The sequence below is a fragment of the Plenodomus lingam genome (genome assembly GCF_022343315.1).
Source record: "Plenodomus lingam strain CAN1 chromosome Unknown contig_6, whole genome shotgun sequence".
Lineage (NCBI taxonomy): Eukaryota > Fungi > Ascomycota > Dothideomycetes > Pleosporales > Leptosphaeriaceae > Plenodomus > Plenodomus lingam.
In genome coordinates, this window is record NW_027093966.1 from 162,209 (window position 1) to 185,867 (window position 23,659).

At 46.8% G+C, this 23,659-nt stretch overlaps 8 protein-coding genes across 8 annotated transcripts; 2 read left to right on the top strand and 6 right to left on the bottom strand.

Annotated features, from left to right (window-relative positions):
• Window positions 1–316: 316 nt before the first annotated feature.
• On the bottom strand, window positions 317–1,870 carry IAQ61_009344 (uncharacterized protein; the record flags this gene model as incomplete). The annotated part of the gene is made up of 1 exon (XM_003838090.2): window positions 317–1,870. One exon carries the CDS (start codon window positions 1,868–1,870, stop codon window positions 317–319), a length of 1,554 nt encoding a protein of 517 aa, XP_003838138.2.
• A 594-nt stretch (window positions 1,871–2,464) lies between these two features.
• Window positions 2,465–2,722, top strand: IAQ61_009345 (uncharacterized protein; the record flags this gene model as incomplete). The annotated part of the gene is made up of 1 exon (XM_066098353.1): window positions 2,465–2,722. The coding sequence occupies one exon, from the start codon at window positions 2,465–2,467 to the stop codon at window positions 2,720–2,722; it is 258 nt and encodes an 85-aa protein (XP_065951512.1).
• Window positions 2,723–2,831: 109 nt separating this feature from the next.
• IAQ61_009346 (uncharacterized protein) lies at window positions 2,832–3,014 on the bottom strand (the record flags this gene model as incomplete). The annotated part of the gene is made up of 1 exon (XM_066098354.1): window positions 2,832–3,014. The coding sequence occupies one exon, from the start codon at window positions 3,012–3,014 to the stop codon at window positions 2,832–2,834; it is 183 nt and encodes a 60-aa protein (XP_065951513.1).
• A 1,548-nt stretch (window positions 3,015–4,562) lies between these two features.
• IAQ61_009347 (uncharacterized protein) lies at window positions 4,563–4,745 on the bottom strand (the record flags this gene model as incomplete). Its single annotated transcript, XM_066098355.1, has 1 exon — window positions 4,563–4,745. The coding sequence occupies one exon, from the start codon at window positions 4,743–4,745 to the stop codon at window positions 4,563–4,565; it is 183 nt and encodes a 60-aa protein (XP_065951514.1).
• Window positions 4,746–7,279: 2,534 nt separating this feature from the next.
• On the bottom strand, window positions 7,280–11,661 carry IAQ61_009348 (uncharacterized protein; the record flags this gene model as incomplete). The annotated part of the gene is made up of 6 exons (XM_066098356.1): window positions 7,280–10,161; window positions 10,206–10,539; window positions 10,589–10,679; window positions 10,736–10,914; window positions 10,966–11,270; window positions 11,323–11,661. Coding segments are annotated over 6 exons (1,329 nt in total), but the record flags the coding sequence as incomplete, so codon positions are not given.
• A 1,661-nt stretch (window positions 11,662–13,322) lies between these two features.
• On the top strand, window positions 13,323–14,138 carry IAQ61_009349 (uncharacterized protein; the record flags this gene model as incomplete). Its single annotated transcript, XM_003838096.2, has 1 exon — window positions 13,323–14,138. One exon carries the CDS (start codon window positions 13,323–13,325, stop codon window positions 14,136–14,138), a length of 816 nt encoding a protein of 271 aa, XP_003838144.1.
• Window positions 14,078–16,218, bottom strand: IAQ61_009350 (uncharacterized protein; the record flags this gene model as incomplete). The annotated part of the gene is made up of 4 exons (XM_066098357.1): window positions 14,078–14,444; window positions 14,528–14,770; window positions 15,401–15,747; window positions 16,177–16,218. 4 exons carry the CDS (start codon window positions 16,216–16,218, stop codon window positions 14,078–14,080), a joined length of 999 nt encoding a protein of 332 aa, XP_065951516.1.
• A 1,352-nt stretch (window positions 16,219–17,570) lies between these two features.
• IAQ61_009351 (uncharacterized protein) lies at window positions 17,571–19,521 on the bottom strand. Its single transcript, XM_003838099.2, has 3 exons — window positions 19,192–19,521; window positions 18,540–18,942; window positions 17,571–18,425 (listed from the first exon to the last, which is right to left on the bottom strand). The coding sequence occupies exons 1-3, from the start codon at window positions 19,245–19,247 to the stop codon at window positions 17,775–17,777; spliced, it is 1,110 nt and encodes a 369-aa protein (XP_003838147.2). The 5' UTR covers window positions 19,248–19,521; the 3' UTR covers window positions 17,571–17,774.
• Between the last annotated feature and the right edge of the window lie 4,138 nt (window positions 19,522–23,659).

Below are 23,659 nucleotides of genomic sequence, written 5' to 3' on the forward strand. Positions count from 1 at the left end.
ACGCAGGACTAATGCCTGGATGCGATTTCAATCCACTAATAGTATGAATAAGTATCCGTGAGGATATAGTGATCTAGATGCTGGCGTTGGAAAGGCATTATCATGTAAAGGATGATGATGCTGTACAAGAGTTGAGGTTGAGAGCATTGCCTCGGGGTATATCGCGCATTATGCTTGCGTAACTGCTAGAATATCAAATCGTCCACCGATGCAATATGCATTTTCGCATTTAAAAGAGAGATGTACAAAGTAATGAAGATGAAGGCGCTCTGCGCCAAGTGGTGGCTAAGAAGCCGAGTTTTTTTTAGTAAGCAAGTTAACGGGCCTGGCTTTGAGCCGCGACCCAGTGACGCTCATCGTAACGGCCAGATTGAGGTGCTAGCGGGTCACGATAGGCAGGTCGTTCTGATGATGACTGGCGTGTTCCCGGCAAGTGGCTCGACTGTTGGGCTGCGTACTGCGGTGCTGGGGAAGCAGCGTGAGCTGGGGGAGCATTCACTGCAGTCCCAACGGTGGTAGTTGGATTCGAAGTAGTAGGCGGGGGGCCGGGAGGAGGCTGGTAGTTGCTGGTTCTCCTTCGTACATTGCGTTCCTCCTCGTACGCGTCTTCCTCGTCGAAATCTCCGTATGAGCCATCCGAGCCGAGGCCATCGGTAGATGAGGGGGCAAGGGAAGGCGCCACGGAGATGCGTCGAAGTCGAGGTGAAGGTGGCCTCGCGTAGTGCCTTTCAGGGTGCGGCTGTTGAAAGACAACAGACTTAAAGTAGTCTCGCTCACGTCGATAGTATTCGGCGTCTTCAAGAGCATCACGTACTTGTTGTTCAAGCCTGGATATGCTCATAGAAGCTTCCCGTTCCTTTTCCTTCCGCCTGGCACGGAACCGAGCAGATGCTCCAGCATTGCGTCTCCTCTTTTCATCGGCCACTTTAGACGCAGCCTGTACATCGACAGGAATCTGCACCGGGTGTCCATGGTGACCCTTGATAGTCATCAGCTGGATGCTGCTTTGGCTGGATGGCGCCATAGGAATCATGCTATTGCGTTCTGTTTCCATGGGAATGGAACCGTGCCTAGCATTGTGCATTTGAGCGTAGTTTCCCTGATTACTTTGCGACTCATACTGGCTGGAAGCCACAGAGGCCGCTTGACTATGGGGAGAGTACTGATTGATCGGACTGGCGCTTCCAGACTGCGGGAAGTTCATACTTGGACGACGTATCTCTCGCTTTATGTTCGGTGGCGGTGTCGGAGCGGTAGGTGGCATTGTAGGAAAGTAGGTAGGCCGATTACCCGCAGGAGGGGTAGGTAGGGCTGGCTGCAAAGTCATGGAATCGGTTGGGCGGATGTTGGCAGTCAAAAAAGGCGACTGATGAGCATCAATCGTGCCTGTCGGTGCATTGAGGAAACCGTGGCTTTGAGCTCTATGTAGCTTAGGGGACTTTGGACTCAACAAGTGCCTCATCGAAGGTCGACTGGGGGGATGAAAAGAGTTTGTGGCATTATGGTCCTCTTGGGTAGAGTCCACACTCGTCGGTCGGCTGATGGATGGAAGGCTTTGCGAGTGATGTGTGTGAACAGGTGACGGTGATTCCATCTGGGAAGCACTACGCCTTCTACTATGTTGCTGATCCCCTAGTTCAGCCTGAGGATTTAGTATGGAGTGTACACCGAAGGGATTGCCATGCCTCCGATCAGGAGTGGGCGGGGTTTTAGAAAGCTGACGTAGCGGCGGAAGTGATACTGTGGAGTTTGGCGGGCCATCCCGTGGGCTGTTTCTGTACGGTGGTTGCATTGGAGGATAGCTCTGTGCAGGCGACATCTGAGGCGTCGAGTGACCCGGACGAGAAGTTCCACTCAACGATGTTGACATGGAGAGAGTATCCTCAGAGCCCCCGTTACCACGATGACCCGACCATGAGTGGTTTGGCTTGTAGTCGTTGATATATGGTGGAGTCAAGGCAGACGGGAATCGATGTGGGTAATGAGAGTGAGGGGCTTGAATAGCGGGGATCGTCTGAGTAGCCAGTGTGGTGGACTGATTGGGTCGTCTGAGAGACAACCCTTTGAGCTATGAAGGGTGGTGTTGATGGACAAACCGAGGACAAGAGTGGGAAGGGTCTGGACTCTTCAGAGAATCTGAAGCGGGAATAAGGTAAGAGGCGATGATTAGATTCCAGAATGGATAGATTCACGCGTCGAGTGGGGGACGAATAAGGTGCTATCCTTATCCTAGGTACGAGCAATTGGCGACAGTAGGAGCAAGGCTGAGCATCAGGGAAGGGAATGAGGCGCTGGGAGAAATGAAGCTGCAGCGTACCGGGAACTGGTGAAGGGTTTGGAGTCGAGATGTATGCAACGCCCGCAATCGGCAGTGAGCGCGCCAGGATGCGGGTGTGATATATAAGATTTTGCGGTGTACTGGTCGGAGGATGGCTGGCCGGGCAGCAAATCATTGCAAGTGCAAATGCCCCTGTCGACGCCTGGCCATGTTGCGCGAGACGAAGGGCAGCAAGTACATCATGCCTTGTCGGCGGCTTTGGAGGACGCGCTAGGCGGCCATCTCACCAAGCCAGGATATGCTGGCCTGCCTGTGCACGCACGTCTTCGCACTACTGCATGGTGGACACTGACGATGCGCGGAAGCGGAAGACCTGACCAACAACCCTTTCCCCCCTCACCGTCACCGCAGGAGTGCGCACCGGGACGGCCAAGGAGTAGGTAGGTAGAGAGAGACATGGCCGGCGCCCAAACCGACGTAAGCGCAAGTCCCGGCGGCCGCACCCTGCAGCGCTAGAAACTGGCTCGCGGGCTACCGTACTGGCCGAAATCACTTACATCTTACCCCTCGTCCTCGTCGACATCAACCATCCCTCTGGCCGCTGTCCTGGACTCTCCTGGCGTTTGTCCTGCAGCTGGGGCGGGGAGGGGGGGGCGCCCGCTTTTGTTGGCCGCCACAAAGCGTGTCCGTGGCTGGCGGCACTGCAACCGTCCTCGAGCTGCTCGCTGCTGGGCATGTGGCGGGTGGGGCATAAAAGTGTGATGCGCACACCCGTGTCTCATCGTGCGCCCTCCCCCCCCTAGTACATCCTTCGCTTGCCCTTTACAGGAAATCATGTCAGTACCAGGTACTCTGGTAGACAGCCTCTGTTTTCCTTCTGTTGACGCGCCTCATTGGCCACGAGCCCCCATTCCAAAATGCCCCGAGACGCTGCATTGTACCGCATGTGCCATCGCACGCCGCACGTAGGCAACGTTTGCGAACGATACTATGTGTAAGCCCGGACGTCGTGGTCGTAAGTCGCTTCGTGCGTCGGTCTGTGAGCCCCATAGTCTAATTCTCCATGTCTAGCCTCGCTGCTGGTTTGGCGTCTATATCTGAAGCCAGGTATCAGTATGTGTGTGAGAACATCCTGGGAGCACATCGCTGTTACAGGGCCATCAACCGCGGACAACTCTGCTCCCGTTCGGCATACATAGAACAGGTAACAACCATACACAAATCATGCAGCCATGCTAATGCGTCCACGACAAGCAGACAGATCCGCCCACGACAACGTGCCTGTTACAATAGGCAGAGGTTCCTGGGATTCACTGCGGTGGGGGCCTTTTTACTATAGGTAGCTCATCTGATGTATGCCATCATGTCCAAGTGTCAAGGGCATGGTGCTTGATCTGATGTATGACAACATACATATGCTTGACCTACCGTCGCGTTTGTCCAGAGTGCCGTGATAGATCTCTCCATGTGGTTGGGGTGGCCCAGTCATCTCATCGGAACTAGAGCTGTCAGTGAGACTCGACATGTTGGACAGGATCTGTCCTCTCCAAAGCGCAAGTCAAACTCCTCGGTTGCAACATATGCGTAAACGTCATGCCCTTGGAACCCAGGAAATCACAATACCGTCTGCAGGAACCTAGTCACCGCTTACTTTAGACGGGCTGACAAGCTCGCCGTGGATACTTGATGCTATCGATCAATCATTATATTCATTGGTGGAGCGCCAAAGGCAGGGCTGAGGCCGAGCCATTGCCAGAAAGCGGTAGCGGCACGATCCAAAGATCGGCCACGTAATAGTATAGAGTAGACCTATTCGCCTTGGGGATAAGCAAGTCGTTGCAGACATGTTGGCTGGCTGAAATGTTCCCCGTGGCCATAAGATGTGTGCCTGCATGGCCCGACAATGCGAGAGCTGGCCTTTCGCATGGTAGACAGCATGTATCCACGTACTGTATAAGCAGATGCTTCTATCACTTGGCCTGACAGTGTCAGCTTTGCTGATTGTATCTTTCATGGTACGAAGGCGACTGGCACAAGGCCACTGTATTCTGTTGCTAGGAACTATCCGTTCCTGTCCTGACCGCAGCGCAGGATTGGGCGTCCTTCACGGTGCTTGCGGGTTGTGAACTAATCGGCAAGCGGCATAAAGCAGACCAAGTCATCGAGATGGTACGGACCGTCACTTGGGCTGCCCGCTCTTTCCATGGTACTGCGTGACGCCTTGGCCCTTGGTTTGCTTTCGTCTTTTGTGGAGGCGAAAAGCCTTCTCGTGAACACGCCTCGGTCAGGGATGAGAACCTGAAACGTCATAGTCGGTCTGTATCCAATGCCATGGTCGAGACTGCGCCATAGATTTATCTGAGTACATCATCTCCACGAGTTTCTTCGCTTCCAGACTGTCGGTTGCATGACGAACCAGGGCGTCCAGACCAGCTCGCCTCGGCTTTGCCATGCCATGCCATGCCATGTCGTAAGTCTGAGGGTGATGAGGATGAAGTATGTAGAGACATGGATTACCAAGCAGAGCGCGCTGTCAAGGAAAACTCGTTTCTGCCACTCTGCAACGGCACTCCGGGAACCAAGTTATTTTTCTGACATCATCGTCATCATCGTCATCGGCCGGGGAAGACTGTTGAAATGTCGGATGCTACCCGATACCTACACGTCGCTCATGTGCATTACCTACTCGCGGTGGCGCTGTGTCAGTTCAATCATCCACCCAATACCTACCGTACGGGCTGGAGTCTCGGCCGGCTGTCAACCCACCGGGAAGCGTTATAGGGAATCAGGATACCAACCCACATACCCTGTTGTGCGTGAGGCGAAGAACGGTGATGGCCAGATACAGAGAGGTTGTGAGGTTGCGGTGTGGAGCACGTGAAGCGACGTCTTTTAGCGCGTCATTACCAATGGTAGGTACGGTGGGTAGGTAACAAGGCAGGAGCGAAGGGTCAGGTTCAAGCTTCAGTCCGGTTTATCGACGACCATGCACTTTTGCCTTCTCCCTCTCCCTCTCCCTCTCTCTGCCTCCACGACACTTACTCTACATGTATACCAATACACACCATGATCTCTGTAAGCCAATACATCTCATTTTGTTTTTAATTTTTGAGTCTGTAAGTGCAACATGTACCTAACCCGCCTAGTGCGCGCTTCTCTCAGAGTAATCAACGCAGGCATACTCAATACACTGTCTCCCTCGTCTCGCTTCTTTGTACACCGTAGGTACACGGTACATGTAGTTAGGACCACGGTGGAGTAGGACCTAGTACTAGGTGCAAGGCCCAATGCACATCTGCCAAATCGTACCCTCTCAATTCCCCAAGACGGATTCCAAGCGGGGCCGCTCTCGAAGCGGAACTTGCGGCATCCCATCCTTGAATCCCTGCAGCGGACGGTCCGGGTTCTTGTTCACTGCTACTTGACACCCGGAGGGCTTGGACGGCCCCCTATTGGATCCACCGAGAATGCAGTTACCTACGCGACAATATCAGTACGTGCAAGCTACGCTCAAGAGTCGGTGTAGGCCTACGTTGCTGACCAAAACAAGACGTAAGACAATCTACATCGACCTGGCTCCAAATTACCTTTGACACGCCCGAATCTGGCTAAGTTCCAAAGGTACGGCATCTCCCTCCTGGGATCTGATCATAACGGGCATGTTATGATTCAGGGTAAAAAAACAGCGTATCTGACCCTTGTAGTGCCAAATGTACCAGTACATACCTACTACACAGTATAGGATTGAACCCCGTCTCGCACATGGATTTTGCTCACCTAGCTTGACATCTGGCACACAACCGCATCCTGCTTGTCCACATGCTTTTTAGTCAGCTTCACCTGACCAGAAGGTCATCACTTTCAGCCCTAAGAGATCTCGCGAAACAGCGTGCATGAACTGCTGATCTTATCTCGCATCCGCATCCTTTGGCGCGTAAACTGTATTTACTTGTAGGTTGTGCTGAGAACCTTGACATTAGTCGTAACCTGAATACTAGCCTTACTGCGGAGTGGTGTTAAGATCAGTGTCCGTGGCTAACGGAGAATAGCGCTCGCCGCGCGATGGATAGTATCAGAAAAAAAAGACCGAGTCCAGATCGCCCGTTGGCTCCGCACAATCCTTCAAAAGCCAACCCAGATTGCAGTGATGGACAGCATCGTAGGCGACTGGTGTCATAGCTTATTTGACACAAAGCATTGTGAGCCCGCGAAAGCGCCTTTCGATGAACCAAAATTAGGCGGGTGTACTCAATTTGGAATTCCGTGGACCGAAGTCATCTGTTTGGGAAGAGAGCCCCATTGGAAACTATGTTTCACGTGTTACGATTGAATGCTCAATTGACATAGTGCGACAGTACCAGGGCAAATATACTGTTCACGCCAGGTACTATAGTTAAATTGCACATACATGATATATTAACACGCAAATTACTGTGAACCCTCATTGCTATAAAAGACCTTCAGCCCTATATATGATCAAGTAGTTTCAGAAGTTCAAATACCTAAAGGAATACCATTGTGAGTCCTAGTTAGTAGAAATCATGATATATGTGTAAGAATACACGGCCATAAGGAGTATGTCGAGGTGTGCTTACCAGGCTGTGTCCAGATCGACCTCAATAACTCACGTCATGCGATGTACGGTGTACGTACCCCAACCACTTGGTAAGCTACTAACAACGCACTGTTTTTTCGATGCAATTCGGGCATTCTCCAACCCCGGCATCATTCCATTCGTCCCAGTAAGCTGCTTTGCCATAAGCTACGGCTGTCGTTTAGCTTGATCCGGCATTTAAACGCCTGATGCAGAATTGAGGATGAGGTCCAGGGGAGTTGTTAATTGTCCTCGCCACAATAGACCAATCGTCCTCGCCCGTCCTATCTAGGTATAGCTAGAGTATTAGTGGGTTAGTAGAGAATATAATCTATCTTACTAAGTAAGGGGGAGCGCGTTTTTTATATATTCCATATCCCTTACTCTATACTAACCCTAACCCTACCCTCACTTTTACCCTACTACACCCCATGCTCTAGATACCCTAGTACGGGCGAGGACGATTAGTCTATTGTGGCGAGGACAATTAGCACTTCCCGAGGTCCAGGGATGATCACGAGGCAGGGTCCACAAACCTTTCTTTCGGACCTATTCGTTTGCTTCCAAAGAGGTAAACATCTCTCGCGCCGGGACAGCGCGTGCTGCGTGCGCAAGTTGGAGACGACAGTTGGAAACAGGGCTAAGGACTTCGTAACTGGGCAGGCATATGCCTTTCGCATGGAAGGTCACCCGGATGTCGCAAGCCATCAACGGCGACATTGGATTTGGCCATTGGATGCCGAAAGCTGACCGCATACTAAAGTAGGATATTGGGTCTCAAATAGCCAGGCATCGAGAGCACCTACGGGTGGGTATTCACATGTGTCATTATCATTTGCGGCTTCACAACCCTGCATCTCCAAACCACAGTGAATTCAAGACAGTTCCTACACTTGCTGACTTCGGCGACCAGCGTCATCTGGGTACCTACAGATGATAGCCTGTATGATCAACCATTCTCTCCAAACTGCAAACACCGCTACTCCAACCAGGTCAATCCCAACACTGCCACGTACCATCTTACAAATGGCCATACACTGTTTGCTTCAAGAGGTTATCGGGGATGCCTAGGTGGAAAAAGGGATATATCCGGCTGTGCCCAGCATCAGATACCAAACGGACCGACGGCAGCTCGACATATACGATGGCAACACGCGTGTGCACAAGGTACACAATAGACAGTGATCGTTCCAATCCGGGTGTCAGCACCGTCAATGTCAATCCATCTTCACGACTCTCGGGAACCTGTCGACGAAGACCCAAGGGAAAGCTCGCCACCCGCGATTACCCCAGCACTAGTCATCATCCTCCCACTCCCCCTCCCCTCCCTCGTCTCGATCTCGGTATGCACTTGTACTTCTGGGTCAACCAAGATGGACCCCACACACAACCTTAAAGACCCCACATGCGGCTCTACTTCCTCTTTCCATCTAACCGCTCTTCGGCCCACCACCCTCGCTTTCCAGCCCTCCCCTCCCCCACGGCCCGTTTTGTTTTGTCTATCCAAGGTCTATCAAGTACCGAGCTCTAACGCTTTTACACCGTTGTCCGCGCCCCTCGTGGCGCCCAACTCCCTGCTCTCCCTCTCCCTTGTGCAAGGCGGCCGGACGCGAGCTCGGAAGGGCCTTCCGGCCTAATAACGCAAGACTGGAATCCTTCCTGTACCACTTTTCTCTTGCACCAAAAAGCCATCTCATCCTGCCCAAGCGGTCATTCTGCTTTCCTCGGAAAAACCTCCTTGACGCTACCAGCGGCCCACGCCCATCGTGCATGTCGTAGACACCGCTAGACAAGCATGCCACGTACAACGCTGTGCGTGCATCGAAGTTTGTTTTTACCGATAGTGCAATCTACCACGCCCTCGGTGCACTGCGACCCTTTTCACTTGAGGTCTGGATTGTGACGTCGTAATCCGTTTTTTCTTCTTTTGCTTGGCTCGAGCCTTCAGTCCGGAAAAACAAGCACTGGTTCGATCACTTGACGAGCAGTATCGTTGCTGTGGTGATGAAAGTTTTTCTCTATCGTTGCGGAGCAGTAGGTAAAGGCAGGATTGCGATCTCAAGATTGGCTTCCCACAAGCGATTGCGATGCGCCCATCTGCACTTGTCGGTTGCATCGGCTGTGGGGTCCACGGCGCAGATTGACGGCCCAGGAACAAGATTGGTGGGAGGGAGCAGCCGTGCATTTACCTATAGGGCTGGCGATGTGAATGAGTGAGCGGCAGTCAACTTCCGGTGCGACCCAATGTTGACGAGATAAGCACGCAATACTGGATGGATGGAAAAAGCCCTTGCTCAGATTCCCTTCGGCGCACAAGCCAGACGTCACTTTTACGCATATAGCCCCTACTGGAGGATTCTTCACCCCGGTGAGCATGCTCTTTCCGTCATCTTGGTGCAAGGAGACGCATGAAATGGGAATTGTTTTGCGCGTCCAGGTCCCCCCCCTGCATGTCTATTTCGTACTATTTGGTAGTTATTTGGCGCGCATTTTGAAGACTGAACTGACTAGCCATGGCATAAATCTACTATTGTATGCATGCCCTTTTCTGCGGGCGGGATCCTTGGCGGATCCAAGTATGCCTCACTTCTGAAAGTTGCAAGACTTGTGCGAGTCACGATAAGCAGGTATCCAGTATGTACTGGTGACACCCTGTGTAATAGGAGGAACTTGGCGTCACGACTTCGCTTAAGACACACCTGAAGTCTCGTGAAGTCTCGTGAGCAATTTGCAAGCTGAATTTTCCGTCCAATGAGGATAGCCGTGATGAGTTGTATACGAAAACGTGATGCATGTAACGGTCTCTGCGACGCATCGCTTTTTAGATGAGGATAGGATTGGAGACGGAGCATTGGTCAAACATTCCGAGAGGATGATGAGAAATGTAATCTGAAGACGGCTTCAGTATACAATAGCTGCTCGATCGACCGCAAGTACCAAGTTATAAAGAATATGTTCTAGATTTTACAAGAGTAGCGAGGGTGGGATGCTAGAGGATGCGAAGAGCAATGAAAGACCCCTGAAGCATGGTTCAACAAAGAGAGAACATATATACAAGAGTTCGACGTTACCATTGGTTAACATAAGAAGCTACCGAGAGTATGATCCCCTTAAGTCAGTGTTGTGTTTTTAGATAATATATCTTTGGCTTCATCATGCAGCATGGTGATTTTGAAGTGAAGAGTGATGGAATCTTCTCTGAAGGTCACTACCACTTGTGGCGTAAATTCTTATCATGAAGAACTCTGCTTGCGAACATGAGCAAAGAGCCAGTAGTGATTGCAGCACCCTTTCTCTGTTAGCCTTGTCCATTCATTTCCCATCTCGACTCACTGAGAAAACAATCAACCACCGGTACCCTTCCTTCGTCCCAGCATCCGTAATGAGCGCGCCACCAACCGGTGTACCCACGAGGCTGGCGATGGCGATGACGCTGTAAAATGCTCCCATGCGAGAACCCAGCCGATCGTCTGGGGTGATCTGCCCAATTACCGACAGTGGAAGGGCAGTAACGCTACTCGCACAGAATCCATAGACACAGACGAATAGAATGAGTGTGGCGAGAGAGTCACTATATGACCAGAGAAACAGCGAAAGGCACCCTAAGACCATTGCTACGGGCCATAAGAGATTGAGTCGGCCAATTCGGTCACCAAGAAGCCCTCCGCTACTACTGGTAAGCACTGAAAAAGTGACGCATCATGGCCATGACTTACAAGATAGCACCCGCGATGCTGCAACCGTTGAGCATGCACAAGAAATACTGGGTAATGTTGTTGCCAGGATATACCGCGCTGGCATAGCTCTCTGGATGGAACTTCAGTATGCTGGTGAACCTTCTTTGCAGCGGCACATGTACGTACTGATGTAATATGAAGGTATCCACATGCCAAGGACTGCAAACCAAGTGCCAACGCAGAGCACGCTGTATCTGCGATCCAAAAAGCCGCGGAAGTCGATGAGTGAGCTGCAGTTTCTTCGACTGCCTTTGGCATGACTAGGTTTGCTTGTTGAGATCAAGAGGGCAATCATGTAGCAGACACTGGTTACATTAGCCCCGAATGATAGATTTCCAACACGTACCACCACTTACCCAATCTTCACAGAAGCTAGGCGCAAGGCATTTGAGAAGCCAACACTGGGCAGTAATCTCTCGAACATCAAGGGGAATCCGATTCCACCTAGAGCGGAACCTGTCGTCACAAGCCCCATGGCTAGAGCTCGTCTCTCCTTGAAGTGTTGGCCGACGACTGTCAGCGCCGGCTGAACTCCAAACGCTATAGTTAAGCCCATCAACAGGCCTTGCGTCATAAAGACGGCCCAAAATCGATTCGGTTGAAGAAAAGAAAGCAGAATCAAAGCCGATATTGTCCCTGCACCAGAACCAGCATACAAATACTAGTTGTGTCAATGGAAGGCTCAGTCTTGGGCTTCCAGAACTTATGCTAACCTTGACTCCATATAGATCGCACAGAGCACCAGAGACTACAGCAAGGGAATTCATGAGTGCCATTTGCATGGTACCTATAAGGGCAATCTGGGACAAGGGTGTCTCGTGGAGAAACTCGGTATGGTAGAAGTTCTGGAAGAAACCAAAGCTATTCATGACTCCGAATGAGGCATAGTAAACAAGGATCGACCCGAGGACTGTGAACCAGGCCACGGCACCGCCTTCACGCTCCCCCATCTTGCATGATTCGGTATCGGTTGTGCTTCCCGAGGGGAGACGCTTGAAGCTGTCGCAATTTTTCTCAGACATTGCGTATTCGTGTGACGGGTAAGAAGTTGACTGCAGCTCACATTCCAAAGTTGCATGGCGCTCTAGTTATACCCTACAGTTTTGCAATTGGACATAAATACACGACTATCCCCAACTATGGCTTCAGAATGTGTTGTCACCGGGTTGCTCGAAGAAATACGGAAGGATAGCTATCGGAAGTTTGCCTTTGGACTCGGAGCTGCTTCCATGGTCCCGGTACGCTGAGCGCATTCTTGGCTTGGTTTTTGGAATGTGAAGTTGTATCGAACCTTCAGGGTCTCTCTAGGAGCAGGAATATGGGGTGCAGATCATGCTTCATCTGGGTGGACTATGGCTTCCCGGCGTTTCTCAACATCTGGGAGACAGAACCTCCTGACATTGTACTGCAATTGTCTGCTGTACAGCACAAGCCGGATGGAGCACCTGAACAGACGAAAAGCTGGTTGATTGTCCGCTGAGCTCGTCATCTGAATCGGCGAATGGGAGACGGCTAACCGTATGAAGAGTGAAGTGATACGTCCGGACAGCACTCATAACATCTTAATCACACTCCAGAGTCGTTTGTGTTACGATATATCTCCTTTGCAGCACAATGTGACTATGTCACCAGCTCTGAGGTGAAATCTGGCTCATCCTGTCGGGCTCCTACTTTGCACGTCATTTTTTTGTGGCCAGGAATGTTGCCAAAGGACCACTGCAAGTCCCGAGGAGTAGCCATGACATGAGGGATCCGTTGTGGTAGAAGTTGATTCGAGAAGCAGCAAGCACTATGCCAGTATGGAAAAAATTGTACCACACGTTGTTCGTCGGGAGCATATCGACGATGAGCATACTTCTAGCGCTCGTGTTCCTCAATGGATCGTGCGCATCCGATGGCCTCCCTTGAGCGCTCTGGAGCAACCCTTTTGCGTCCGTCGACTAGGAGACAAGGCCTATGCGACCTTAGCCATTAAGAATCTATGATTATGGTTACTGAGGTTGTGTCTAAGGATCACAGGAAGTTTCAGTTGAAGAAAATAAGTAATGTTCAACCTGGGACAAGAACGTCGAGTAGCATCTGCGTCCTCGAGTCGAGTGTAGTTTGATAGAGTTTGTAAATACTAAGTTCAATAGCTCTAGTTCGGCCTCTCCCATCAGTGGGGGGATGATTCTAGCACGCAAGCTGAGGAGTAAACAAATCTGGGTACGCCTGCACCTTCATCATGCGCTGGAACCGTCGACATTTGACTTCATTCATCATGCATAGTATTGACGCATCTCAACCGTCATTCACTACCATTACTGAAATGCTCGGTAAATTCTTGGAAATCGTATAAGAGATATGTGCCATTTGTTGCTGTTGGGGGGCCCACACCGAAGCGCAGATGATGTTGAATGTCGGACGCGGGAATACCGGTAACAGTTTCCCGCCTGCAGGTAGCCAGCCGATCACAGTCTGCAGTACATTTGTGTCGATGCAGAGTGCCGTAGGGCCGTTGTCGGATGCAATATGAAAAAGAAGCGCAGATGAGGATGATGTCGATGACATCGGCGCGGCGGCTCGATGACAAAGGTACGGTAGGTCGATACCATACCGGTACATGCTGTCATCTTAAATTAGCGTGCTTTCCGCCGTACGGTATCGCCCCTCATTACCCCCAGTGTCAAGTCCGTTCCTCAATCACTGCATCATTCCCTGATTTGTTTCCAAGATGCCGCAAGAGGAAGCCCTTGAGAAGACCGAGTGGTATGATGAAACCCCCACAGAGGACAAGATACCCGAGGAGACACGACAGCTCCTGGAGATGTACAGCGGCATACCGGCGAAGGATGTCTTCGACCACGTCGTCAAAGTGCGCGACGAAGCATTCAAAATCTTTCCATATCCATGTATCGGACAATTTAGATTCTTGGAGCCAAGCTTTTCCGAGCTGAGAGAGGAGTATGATGAGATTGTAAAGCGTCTCTCAGAAGGCCAGAAGTTGCTCGACATGGCGTGCTGCTTCGGTCAAACAATTCGCCAGCTGGTCGCGGGTGGCGCACCCTCAGAGAATATTTATGGATCAGATCTTCAGTCTGGCTTCATCGAGCTAGGCTACAAGCTTTTCAAAGACCAAGGCAAACTGCAGACCGAATTCTTGGTGGCCGATATTTTCGATCCCAGCTCAGCTTTGACCACCGTGAAAGGCGAAGTTGATATAATTTTTGCTGGATCTTTCTTCCATCTCTGGGGCTATGAGAAACAGATCGAGGTCTCCAAAGCTGTTGCCGGTTTGCTGCGGCCGGTACCAGGATCCATGATTCTCGGTCGTCAAATTGGCGCCATTACTGCTATTGAGAGGACCTCTGCTACAGGAACGATGTATCGTCATAATGTTGAGAGCTTTCGGAGGATGTGGGAGGAGATTGGTAACAAACTCGGAGTCAAATTCAGCGTCAAGGCAGAGTTGAAAGAGCTGGCTAGCGATCATTTCATGTTACATACCGACGACACGAGACGACTATGGTTCGTCGTCCGACGCGAATAGCCTTGGATATTCGCGTTCAAGATTCGTCCTGAATTTTTGATCATACCAGAAGACTTGAAGACCTGATATGGACGTTCTGTATTGCCTTCCTTTATTTCAAGGTGCGCCTGCTGCCATAGCATACCCAAAGATATCTTGTCGATACAGACAGGGCGTGCAGACATCTTGACCGCTTCTGGGTGTTTCTGGCCCTTGTGGAGTGTTGCAGCACCTGTACAGATTAACTTCGTATCTGAGATCTGCCCGTGAATGGGATTAGAGGCCATTTCAACAACAATCCGTCTCTGGACGCATATTGTCTTATTGCTATTGTTGCACGGTAGGCTCAGTATGGTACGCTTAACATGTGTTTTGCCGGTACATGGGACAGGATAAATTACCTACCTTACACCGGAGAGCTCGTCCGGATTTCACTATGCATATATTTACCAATACGCCATTCGATATTCTCTTTGAATCTTCTTTGGCCGGCTAATATGACTCTGCATCGGTTTCCCAGGACCGCCTCGGTACGACCACACGCCAGGCTATAGGCAACAAGGCGAGATTTCTCAGTAGCTTGTTGAGGTTCGACAGCTTGCACAATTCTACCGATGAAAAAGCTTATTTGCCTCGTGTTTCTATATGGGGGACTATACTACGCGCGGTCCAGCCCACGGCGCTTCATCGTGGGCAGCGACATACCTGCTCAGCGTTCATCTAAACTGAAATGAAACGCGCAATGGCACGCTGACTTCAGCCGCTTCATTCACCAGACGGTATTTTAGGTTGGGAGCCCTTTCAGATGTCGTATAAGAGCCAGTTTCCTAGATCATTCGTCATTGTTCATCCGTGCCTTTGCCGCCTCTTGCATTTCTCGGTAGTGTTCGCGATTTCCCCCAACTATCAACATGAAACATTCTTTAATCCTCGCTGTGACAATCATTGCGAGCGTAGACGCGGCTGCTTTCAGACCCAGGCAATTCGGACACCCAGATGGTAAGCCTCTGTAGTCAAATCGAATGGAACTAACCGGAGGTTACAACATGGCCGCCTTGCGTTCCGCATTATGATAAAGAAAAAGACATGGGCTGCAATAAGTTCACACTGAGACTGACTTCTTGACAGTATCTGAGTGCGGGCTTGACGCATTTGAAGGCCACACCGCTGAAGCATTGCTTTTTTGTAGTAGCATTCTAAGATCTGGAACTGCGACCTCAACCGTCACTCGCGGTGGCACTACGACTACAACCTCAACAAAACTTACTACAACTACTATTTACCCTTCAAGCAGTCGCAGACCGACCCCTACGGCAACTCCTACGACCACTCCTACGGCCACTCCTACGCCGATGCCAACACCTACGCCAGCTCCTCCGGAACCTACACCCACACCAAGTTCCATGCCGACGCCATCATCCCTTTCAAAGGTATCTATAATAGTGTGAAAATGGGTGACATCAAGCTTACAGTACGAACAGTCCTCGTCAAACCCTCTACCACCACCACCATCATCATCATCATCATTGTCTGCATCACCATCCTCAAGGCCATCCTCAACAGCTACTCCTACACAATTTTCATCAACACTACTGTCATCAACCCTTGAATCAATCCCTTCGCCGTTAGTCTTCAATAATGTACAAATTTGACAAACTACCTCTCTAACAATGTCTTAGATCTCCCACCAGCGGTCCAGGCTGTGGTATCGTCGCCTACGTTAAGACAACAGCGGCCTACTACTTCGAATCCAGTGGCACTAAAAATACGTTTGCCGCCTGTGGTGCCCTCTGCAAAGCCGATGCAAAATGTAAATCATTTGGTTACGGAGAGGCAAATTGCATGCTCTTCGATGTAAACGCGTATGTCCTGTCCTACGATTGTCCCTGGGTTTCTCATCCCTCTATCTTTCAACGTCCAATCTATACCAACCCAATCAATATACTAACCTATCCCCAAGTGCTGACAACACAAATTACAATCCAATGTCCCCATACACCTTCTACGACGTGACCTGCCCCACCGAACTCCCTGTGCGCAAACGCCAACTCGGTATTACGCTTGGTGGACCTGGCGGTGGTATCGCTATATCTCTTAACATTGGCGGACCGAGGCAGATTAGCTCGGCGTGTAGCTGCTTGATCACGAGTGGACCGGCTGCTACGACGATTACGAGGACGGCGACGAAAGAAATGGTAAGGACGACCACGGTTACGGGGGTTATTACAAGAACCGCTGTAGGTGGGTTGTGATAAAAAGGGGTGGGGAATAGAATGGGGCAAATGAGAACGATGGGACCACAAGGATAGCGCAAGATCAAAGTACTACGATATTAAGTCAGCATTTGTACGTCTGACTTCACTACGGTACAAAGTTGTTTACAGTAGAATAGTGACCTGGGGGTTTACTATATAGGTGTGAATAACTTATATTTAACCTAGTATATATATCTAAAGTAGTAGCTTACTTTTTTAGTAGAGGTTTTAATTAAGTATAAAAAGTAGTTTTATTTCTATTATATACTATACTACTTAACTAAGACTAAAAAAGGAAAAGAAGATTAGCTTTATACTATATATATATATATATATATAATATAATAATAAGTTAAAATATTTCTACTAATAGAAGGTAGTAATAATAAAGGTAGTAGATGTAACAACGCAGGTAAGTAGGGCATCTAAAAGGTATCTAATACAACTTCAAGGTATATAGGAGTGCGCGTCTATATAGAAAAGGATAAGATTCCTATACCTATAGGTCTTGTACAAAAGGATAAGAAGAACTTGTCTATCTATTTATAAGTATAAGGCTCCTTTTATATCTAGAGGTGTAACAATGAGGCAGAATTGCTTGCCCATTGTTCCATGCCGAGTCAGGCCCGACAAAGGCCCGACTCACTGATGTATATAGAGAGCAGCTCGCCTATAATTAGGATAGGCATGTTCTTCTTGTCCTTTCGTACAAGACCTATAGGTGTAGGAATCTCATCCTTTTCCGTACAGACGCGCACTCCCATATGCCTTTGAGTCGTATAGGATACCTTTCGGATGCCCTACCTACCTGAGTCGTTACAAGAGGCAGAGGGGCCTTAGACTAGAGTTAGATCTGTATTAGAGCCGTATTAGGGCTAATAATATCTTAGCTAGTCTAATAAGAAAAACTAGAACGAGTGCTTGCACTTGTTACAGTAGAAGTAGTAGAGGTAGTAAAGGTAGTAGAGGTAGTAAAGAAGATTAAATACAGGAGAGGTAAAAATCCTTAAATAGTTAGTAGGAAACTAGTTATTATTATATAATACTAGTAAATTAATAAAAGTAGAAATAAAAGTAGTTTACTTTTATAGAATATATAGTATAGTAAACCCTATTTAGGTTTACTTCTTTTACCTAAACTACTTCTTAGTCTACTTTAGATAAATATAGCTACTATAAACTAGTTTTGTACTGTAGTGTTTTTTGTCTTATTAAGTTGCCTGAAAATTGCGGGTAAAAAAGACATACTATGTTGACGGAAGGGTATGTATATTCGCCGTGATCGGCGATCCTAGGATATTAAGGTTGAAGGTGAAAGAACCAATTGAAGCCTCTAACATCTCAGAGAGACCATACTCCCTTCATACACCCCGCTCGCCACATTCGAGTCATTCTTCACACCCTACTCACCAACCAAGCCTCCCTCTAACCCCTTCCCGTGACTATCATCCGGTCTCCAGGTCCCCTCAAACGTTCTCTTGTCCCAAAATTCATTGAAGTGTTCCTTACATACATGTTCAACCCAACACCCCGCAAAATGCACCAGCCAATCGCCGTCTCGCCAACCCCTATCTTCACCTCCGTCCACATACGCATTGAATTTCCTCTGGGGATAGATACCCACATGTTTCCTCACGAGTAAGTGTTCATGCATCAAATGCTTTATACTATCTTGTTCGGCGCCTCCATGCTCTCGCGTCATCAACCTGCTATCCGTCATGATTTCAAGGAGATAGCGGGTAAAGGCTGAACGACGGAAAAAAATAACACCAGCGTTGATGTCATTTTGGTCCTGAGTGATGAGGATATCAACGTCTTCGACACGGTAGGATGTAGGTGTTCTGATATATGGGGGGTGTTCATCCTCTGAACCTTCCAGGAGGGGTGTGTTGCGGAGGATATTGGTGCTGATGGCGTGGGGGCTGATGATGGATTCAATAATGTCGACGGTCGGGGTCATGATGATGATGTCGGCGTCAAGGAGCACGACCCATTCTGCGTTGGGGTGGATGTAGAAGGCTTCGGCTACGGCAGGAATCTTGGACCACGCCTGCTCTTATATGATTAGTACTGGTCCTGCGCGGTTACTTTTCCATTCGTTTAGGTGTCGGAGGGCGTATAGAATGGAATCGAGATATAAGAACGGATGATAGCAGAGGTGACTTACACGGTGAGAATCCCCAATATCATAACGACTCGTATTCAACCACATACTTGTATACCCATGCCTTGCACAATAATCCTCCCTATTTTGCAAGACTCTCTCTAAAACATTTGGAATTTCACTGTTGTGCCCTCCGCCATCACTCGCCGTCAATAACACAACATCCTTGCTCTTTGGTTTCCGCGCATACCCCTTCCACCTGCTGCTGTAATCGGGTACTTCCCAATCCCATTCTGGCTGGTTCTTGAAATAGCCAGGCTGGGGCACGTCATTTTGCAGCTTCAGGACAAACGCAGGCGAGGACGAACCAGGAGCGTAGGCGCGGTGATAGGATGTGGGCACATCGATGTAGAAATACGAGAGTGGGATGAAAAGAGTGACGAGAGAAACGGCAATGATAATTGATCTGTTGTTTTGCGCAGGTGCCGGTCAGCGATACGAATGCGATTGGACGGAGAGGGGTGGCTATGTATTTAAACGAAACAGAGGCGCAAGTGGTTTTACACTACATTGATGATCCTCCCGTGCGGAAGCTGAGAGTACTATTGCCGGCCAAATGCTTGTTTTATGTTGTGCTACGAAGCATAACGAGCGACCACGACGGACCGAACATGAACAAGACGAAACAACAACGCTTGAGGCTGGGATGACTTACTTTCGTGGAAAAGTTCGCATTTGATTTTTCGCAAGGAAAGCGAGAGTTTCCATCATCACATCATACCATAGATAGTACTAGGGATCGTAAAGAGCGGGCAATATCGCAGAAAGGTACAGGTACAATGGTTCTCTGAACGATAGAGTTCAGATAGAAAAGACAGAGAAACCCCTAGAAGAAAATCCAGGCAGTGCCAGCTTCCAAGATGCAGATCAAATCAAGGTATGAGGAAAGAGGCACTGTTAGGAATCAACCTTGGGTACTGTCGTCCGCGCCTCCTTTAAGAGTTCCACGTAATCTATGTAAGCACACAAAGTGTATCCATGAACCAACCAGACTCTAGCGGCCCTATTCGCAAAACTCCAAACATCCGAGCTTCTTTGTAGGCCCGATTCACACAGCAACCAGAAGCAGCTTCAGAAGAGTGAGGAAGAAGCATGTTCACTGGAGTCTAACGCGAAAAAGTGGGCCAGGGCTGTTGTCAGTCGATCATACGCAGTCATAGATTTAGGCAACTGCTGGTGTTGAGCAGATGGCTGTGGCGGATGGCTGTGGCAATTGGATATGTTACAGCAAGTGTGGGTAGGGTACCGGTACCGTAAGCTTACATGATGGCTAAGGCTGTGTGCCGTACCGGTAATTGCATTACCGCATGCTCATTTCTGGGAGAACGAATGTAGCACAGGTTTTCTTTGTGGTTATCAAACAATCAGCAGTAATATGTAAGCTTAGGCCCAGGCGTTTGACCGCTCAATTTTGTATGCAACTGTCTGTGGTGGTAGACACAAATGGCTGAAGTACTTTAAGTTACCGGTACCTACGGTGCCGGTAGTGGAGCATCGCGCGCACTCAGCCCTTGGCAGCAGCAATGAAACATGATATTCTTCACTTCCTCGTTCGAACTCTCCAAAAGAGGAGATTCCCATGCAGTATACAAGGAGTGTATATGTAGCTGGTAGTGCCTATGCAAGATTGAGACCTGAGATTCTCCTCCTGCCGTAATCCCGCTAAAGGTACCTAGGTACGGAGGTGACTTTTAAAAGTTCTTGCTAGCGAATTTATTAGTAGCTAATCTATTAGCCTAACTTTCTTAGCCTGTATACTTATTTTTAAAGCTATAGATAGTAGTAGTAATAGTTTATATACTTAATCTATTAGTATTTTTACTCTACTATAGCTCTTAATACTAATCCCTATGTTATAGACTAGCCTTAAGGGAGAATGCAATAAGCGTTAATAATAGTATTTAGTATCTTAAAGGAGAGATAAGCCCTCTACGCCTTTTTATAGGTGTCTAGTGTGTTCGCTTAGTAGTAGTGTTAGACTTAGTCTATCTTGTGTTAGACCTAGGCTTAGGTATAAGCCTAAGCCCTTTACATACCCCTAACCTTCCCCTATAAACTATTATAAAATTGTCTTTCTAGGGGTTTAGGGTTATATCTTTATCCTCTATAATCTATATTAGGCTTTATTACTATATTTTTTAGTTTTATTATTATATCTTTATATTCCTTCCTAATTTATAATAGGCCTGTATATTAAGTAGTACGCGCGCGTAGCGTCTATACGCTTATTTTAGCACCCTACTATAAAAGTTCTAATATAGCTATCCTACCCTACTATAAATTTCCTAAACTTACTTTGTTATATAATAGATTTTTCCCTACTAATTAGCCCTCTCTCTACTCTTTCCCTATTAAATCCTGCCTATCTAGCCCCTATTATATCCCTATCTACTACTACTAGTGCTAGTAGTAGGGATCTACTATAAGGTAGTTAGACCCCACGCTAGGCCTACTAAGATAAGGTGTATACTTCTAATATTCTCCCTATATTTCCTATACTAACTTTTTACTTAGTATATATCTCCCTAAATATAGTTACTTAGTAGCTTTATTATTTCTAGTAACTTAGATAATAAGGAATATAATAGTAGCTTTATAAAGCTACTTCCCTATAATTAGTATATTAACTAGCTTTGTCTCTTTAGCAAGTGTAACTATTAGGAAGGTAGTAGTAAGTTCCCCTTAATTTTATTTTCTTTATAGCAAGTTCTAACTATATCTAGGGCGCTTATATAAGTCCTGCTATTATAGCTATAAGATCTGTACTTAATTAGAAGCTATCCTTACTAATAATCCTAATATTCGCTAAGCCCTTTATAACTAGCTTTAGTTTTATTATAGTTACTAGGAGGATCGCCTCTATATTATAAAGAAGGGGACCCTTAGCACCTTTATAGGGAAACCTACTAAAGGCACCTATTACTAGTTTGTGCTATAGTTCTACTAGCTCTACTACTATTTTAAGGATCTTATATTAAGGGCTTAGACTAATAATACTATTGCCCTACTCGCCCCTACTACCTACTTGCGCGCCTATAATTAGTATTAGCTTAGTACTATTATTCTATCTACTACTAGTACTTTAGTATTTCTACTTTAGTCTACTATTACGCCTTTATATAGTAGTTATAGTAACAACAATGTTATATAGCTTGCTGCTGCTACTAGTATTACCTTCTAGCGTATTAACTAGCGTATAAATAAGACCTAGGCCTAAACTAACCTTTATATTAATAGGCTTAAGAGCGCTGCTAAGCGTACTACCTATAGTATTAAGACTCTTATTATTAGTATTAATTTCCCTTTATTCCCTTTTATATATTCTAATATTTACTTTTCTTTAGGCCTAGGGTGCTATACGTTAGTAAACTATTAAAGCACTACCCTCCTCCTACTACTGCTACTACTATTGCTTATACTTATTAACTAAGTCCTCCCCTACCTACGCTACGCGCAAGCGTTACTACTATTGCTAAGAGACGTAGAGGCGTTAGGATAATATAAATAATAGTTTAGGGGGGGCTAAGGAGGGGTTAGTTATAGATAGTAATAGTATAGATACTACTACCTAATTATTAGCTACCTTATAAAACTTTAGTAGTAGGGCACTTACTTAGAGTGTTATAAGGATAAATAAAAGATATCTCTAATACCTTTCTACTTCTTAATTATAACAAAGGTCTAAGTTATTATTCTAGTTTTCTTCTACCCTTACTTCCTAGCTTTTATGCGTATTAGGCTATTATTATACGCGATATCCCTATACTTTTCCTTAAACCTATCTAGAGCCTTAGTATCCTATACTACCTCTAGCAGGTGCTATATTAGATTAATATACCCCTTCTATTTTACTAGGACTTAACACTTCCCTTTTCTTTTTATATTCTTTATATAAAGGATCTCTTCTACTTCCTATTTATCTAGTGTTATATCTTTATTTTTTAGAGTAACTATTAGGCCTAGTTATAAGTCCTAAAGCTTCTAGCTTAGTAGTAGGTTATTAGCAGCTCTCTCTAGTAGATCTATATGCATAGTCTTATACAAGTTCCCTAGTAAGTCTAACACTACTATAAGTAGAGTAGGGACTTCTATTACTTTATACTTTACTTATAGCTAGTTAAACTTTTTACTTAGTTAGTTTATCTTTATATTATATATTATAAACTAAACTATATTACTTTTTAGGAACTTTTTAGCTAGGTATTAGGACTAGTTTATTACTTCCTATTATTATTACTATTAGAATATAATAGTAGCTTGCGCTAGCTCTACACCCCTCTATAGGTGTAATAAGAACGCTATAGCCTCTCTATAAGGATTCTTAGGCTTTACTAGTAGTAATATTAACTTTTATAGCGTGTCTATAGTATACCTATTTAAAAGTAGATTTAGGCTAATACTAGTTATACTAGAGTCCCTATTATTAAGTATAAGTTAGTAGGCTAGTAGGTAGTTAGGCTAGTTAGTCTGCTTAAAGCATACTATTATACGTAGCACCACCTATACTTCTTAGTTTGCCTACTCTATCCTACTATCTATCTAGGGGTAGTATATAGTAGATAGTAACTAGTTTATCTTTATTATCTAGTATAACGTTATCTAGAAGGATCCTAACTAATCTAAACCTTAGTTAGTAATAATAGAGGATAGGAAGCCCTAGAACTACTACTAGTTATCCTAGAAGATCCTTATATAATAATTAGCTACTATAGAGACTATTACTTTAAGCTAAATATATTTAGATAATCTATTAGTAATAACTAATAGGGACTAGGGTTTACTATTATCTTTTATAGGTAGGTTAACTATAAAATCTATAGATATTTAGGACTAGTATTATAACACAACTAGTATATGTTATAACAGACCCTATTAGCGCTTCTAGAAGATATAAGCACTATAATAATAGTAGTTTTAAATATACCACGTAATATCTCCTAATATTCTATCCTAATAATAGTTGCAGCGTAGTATTTAAAATATTATATTCTTCCCTAGATATCCTACTAAACCTAATTTATGTACTTGCTATATAATAGTAGTTATAAGGGGTTCCTATATTAATAACTAAATAACACCTCTCTAGAGTAAAGTGCTATATACGCTAATTATATAGTTCCTAA

Excerpts from the sequence above, each read along its gene's own strand:
- IAQ61_009351 (XM_003838099.2), bottom strand. The coding sequence starts at position 19,247 with ATGATGGAAACTCTCGCTTTCCTTGCGAAAAATCAAATGCGAACTTTT. Across the intron at positions 18,943-19,191 it reads ATGCGAACTTTTCCACGAAA|ATCAATTATCATTGCCGTTT; the intron begins GTAAGTCATCCC and ends GCAAAACAACAG. Across the intron at positions 18,426-18,539 it reads ATATTGGGGATTCTCACCGT|CAGGCGTGGTCCAAGATTCC; the intron begins GTAAGTCACCTC and ends ATCATATAAGAG.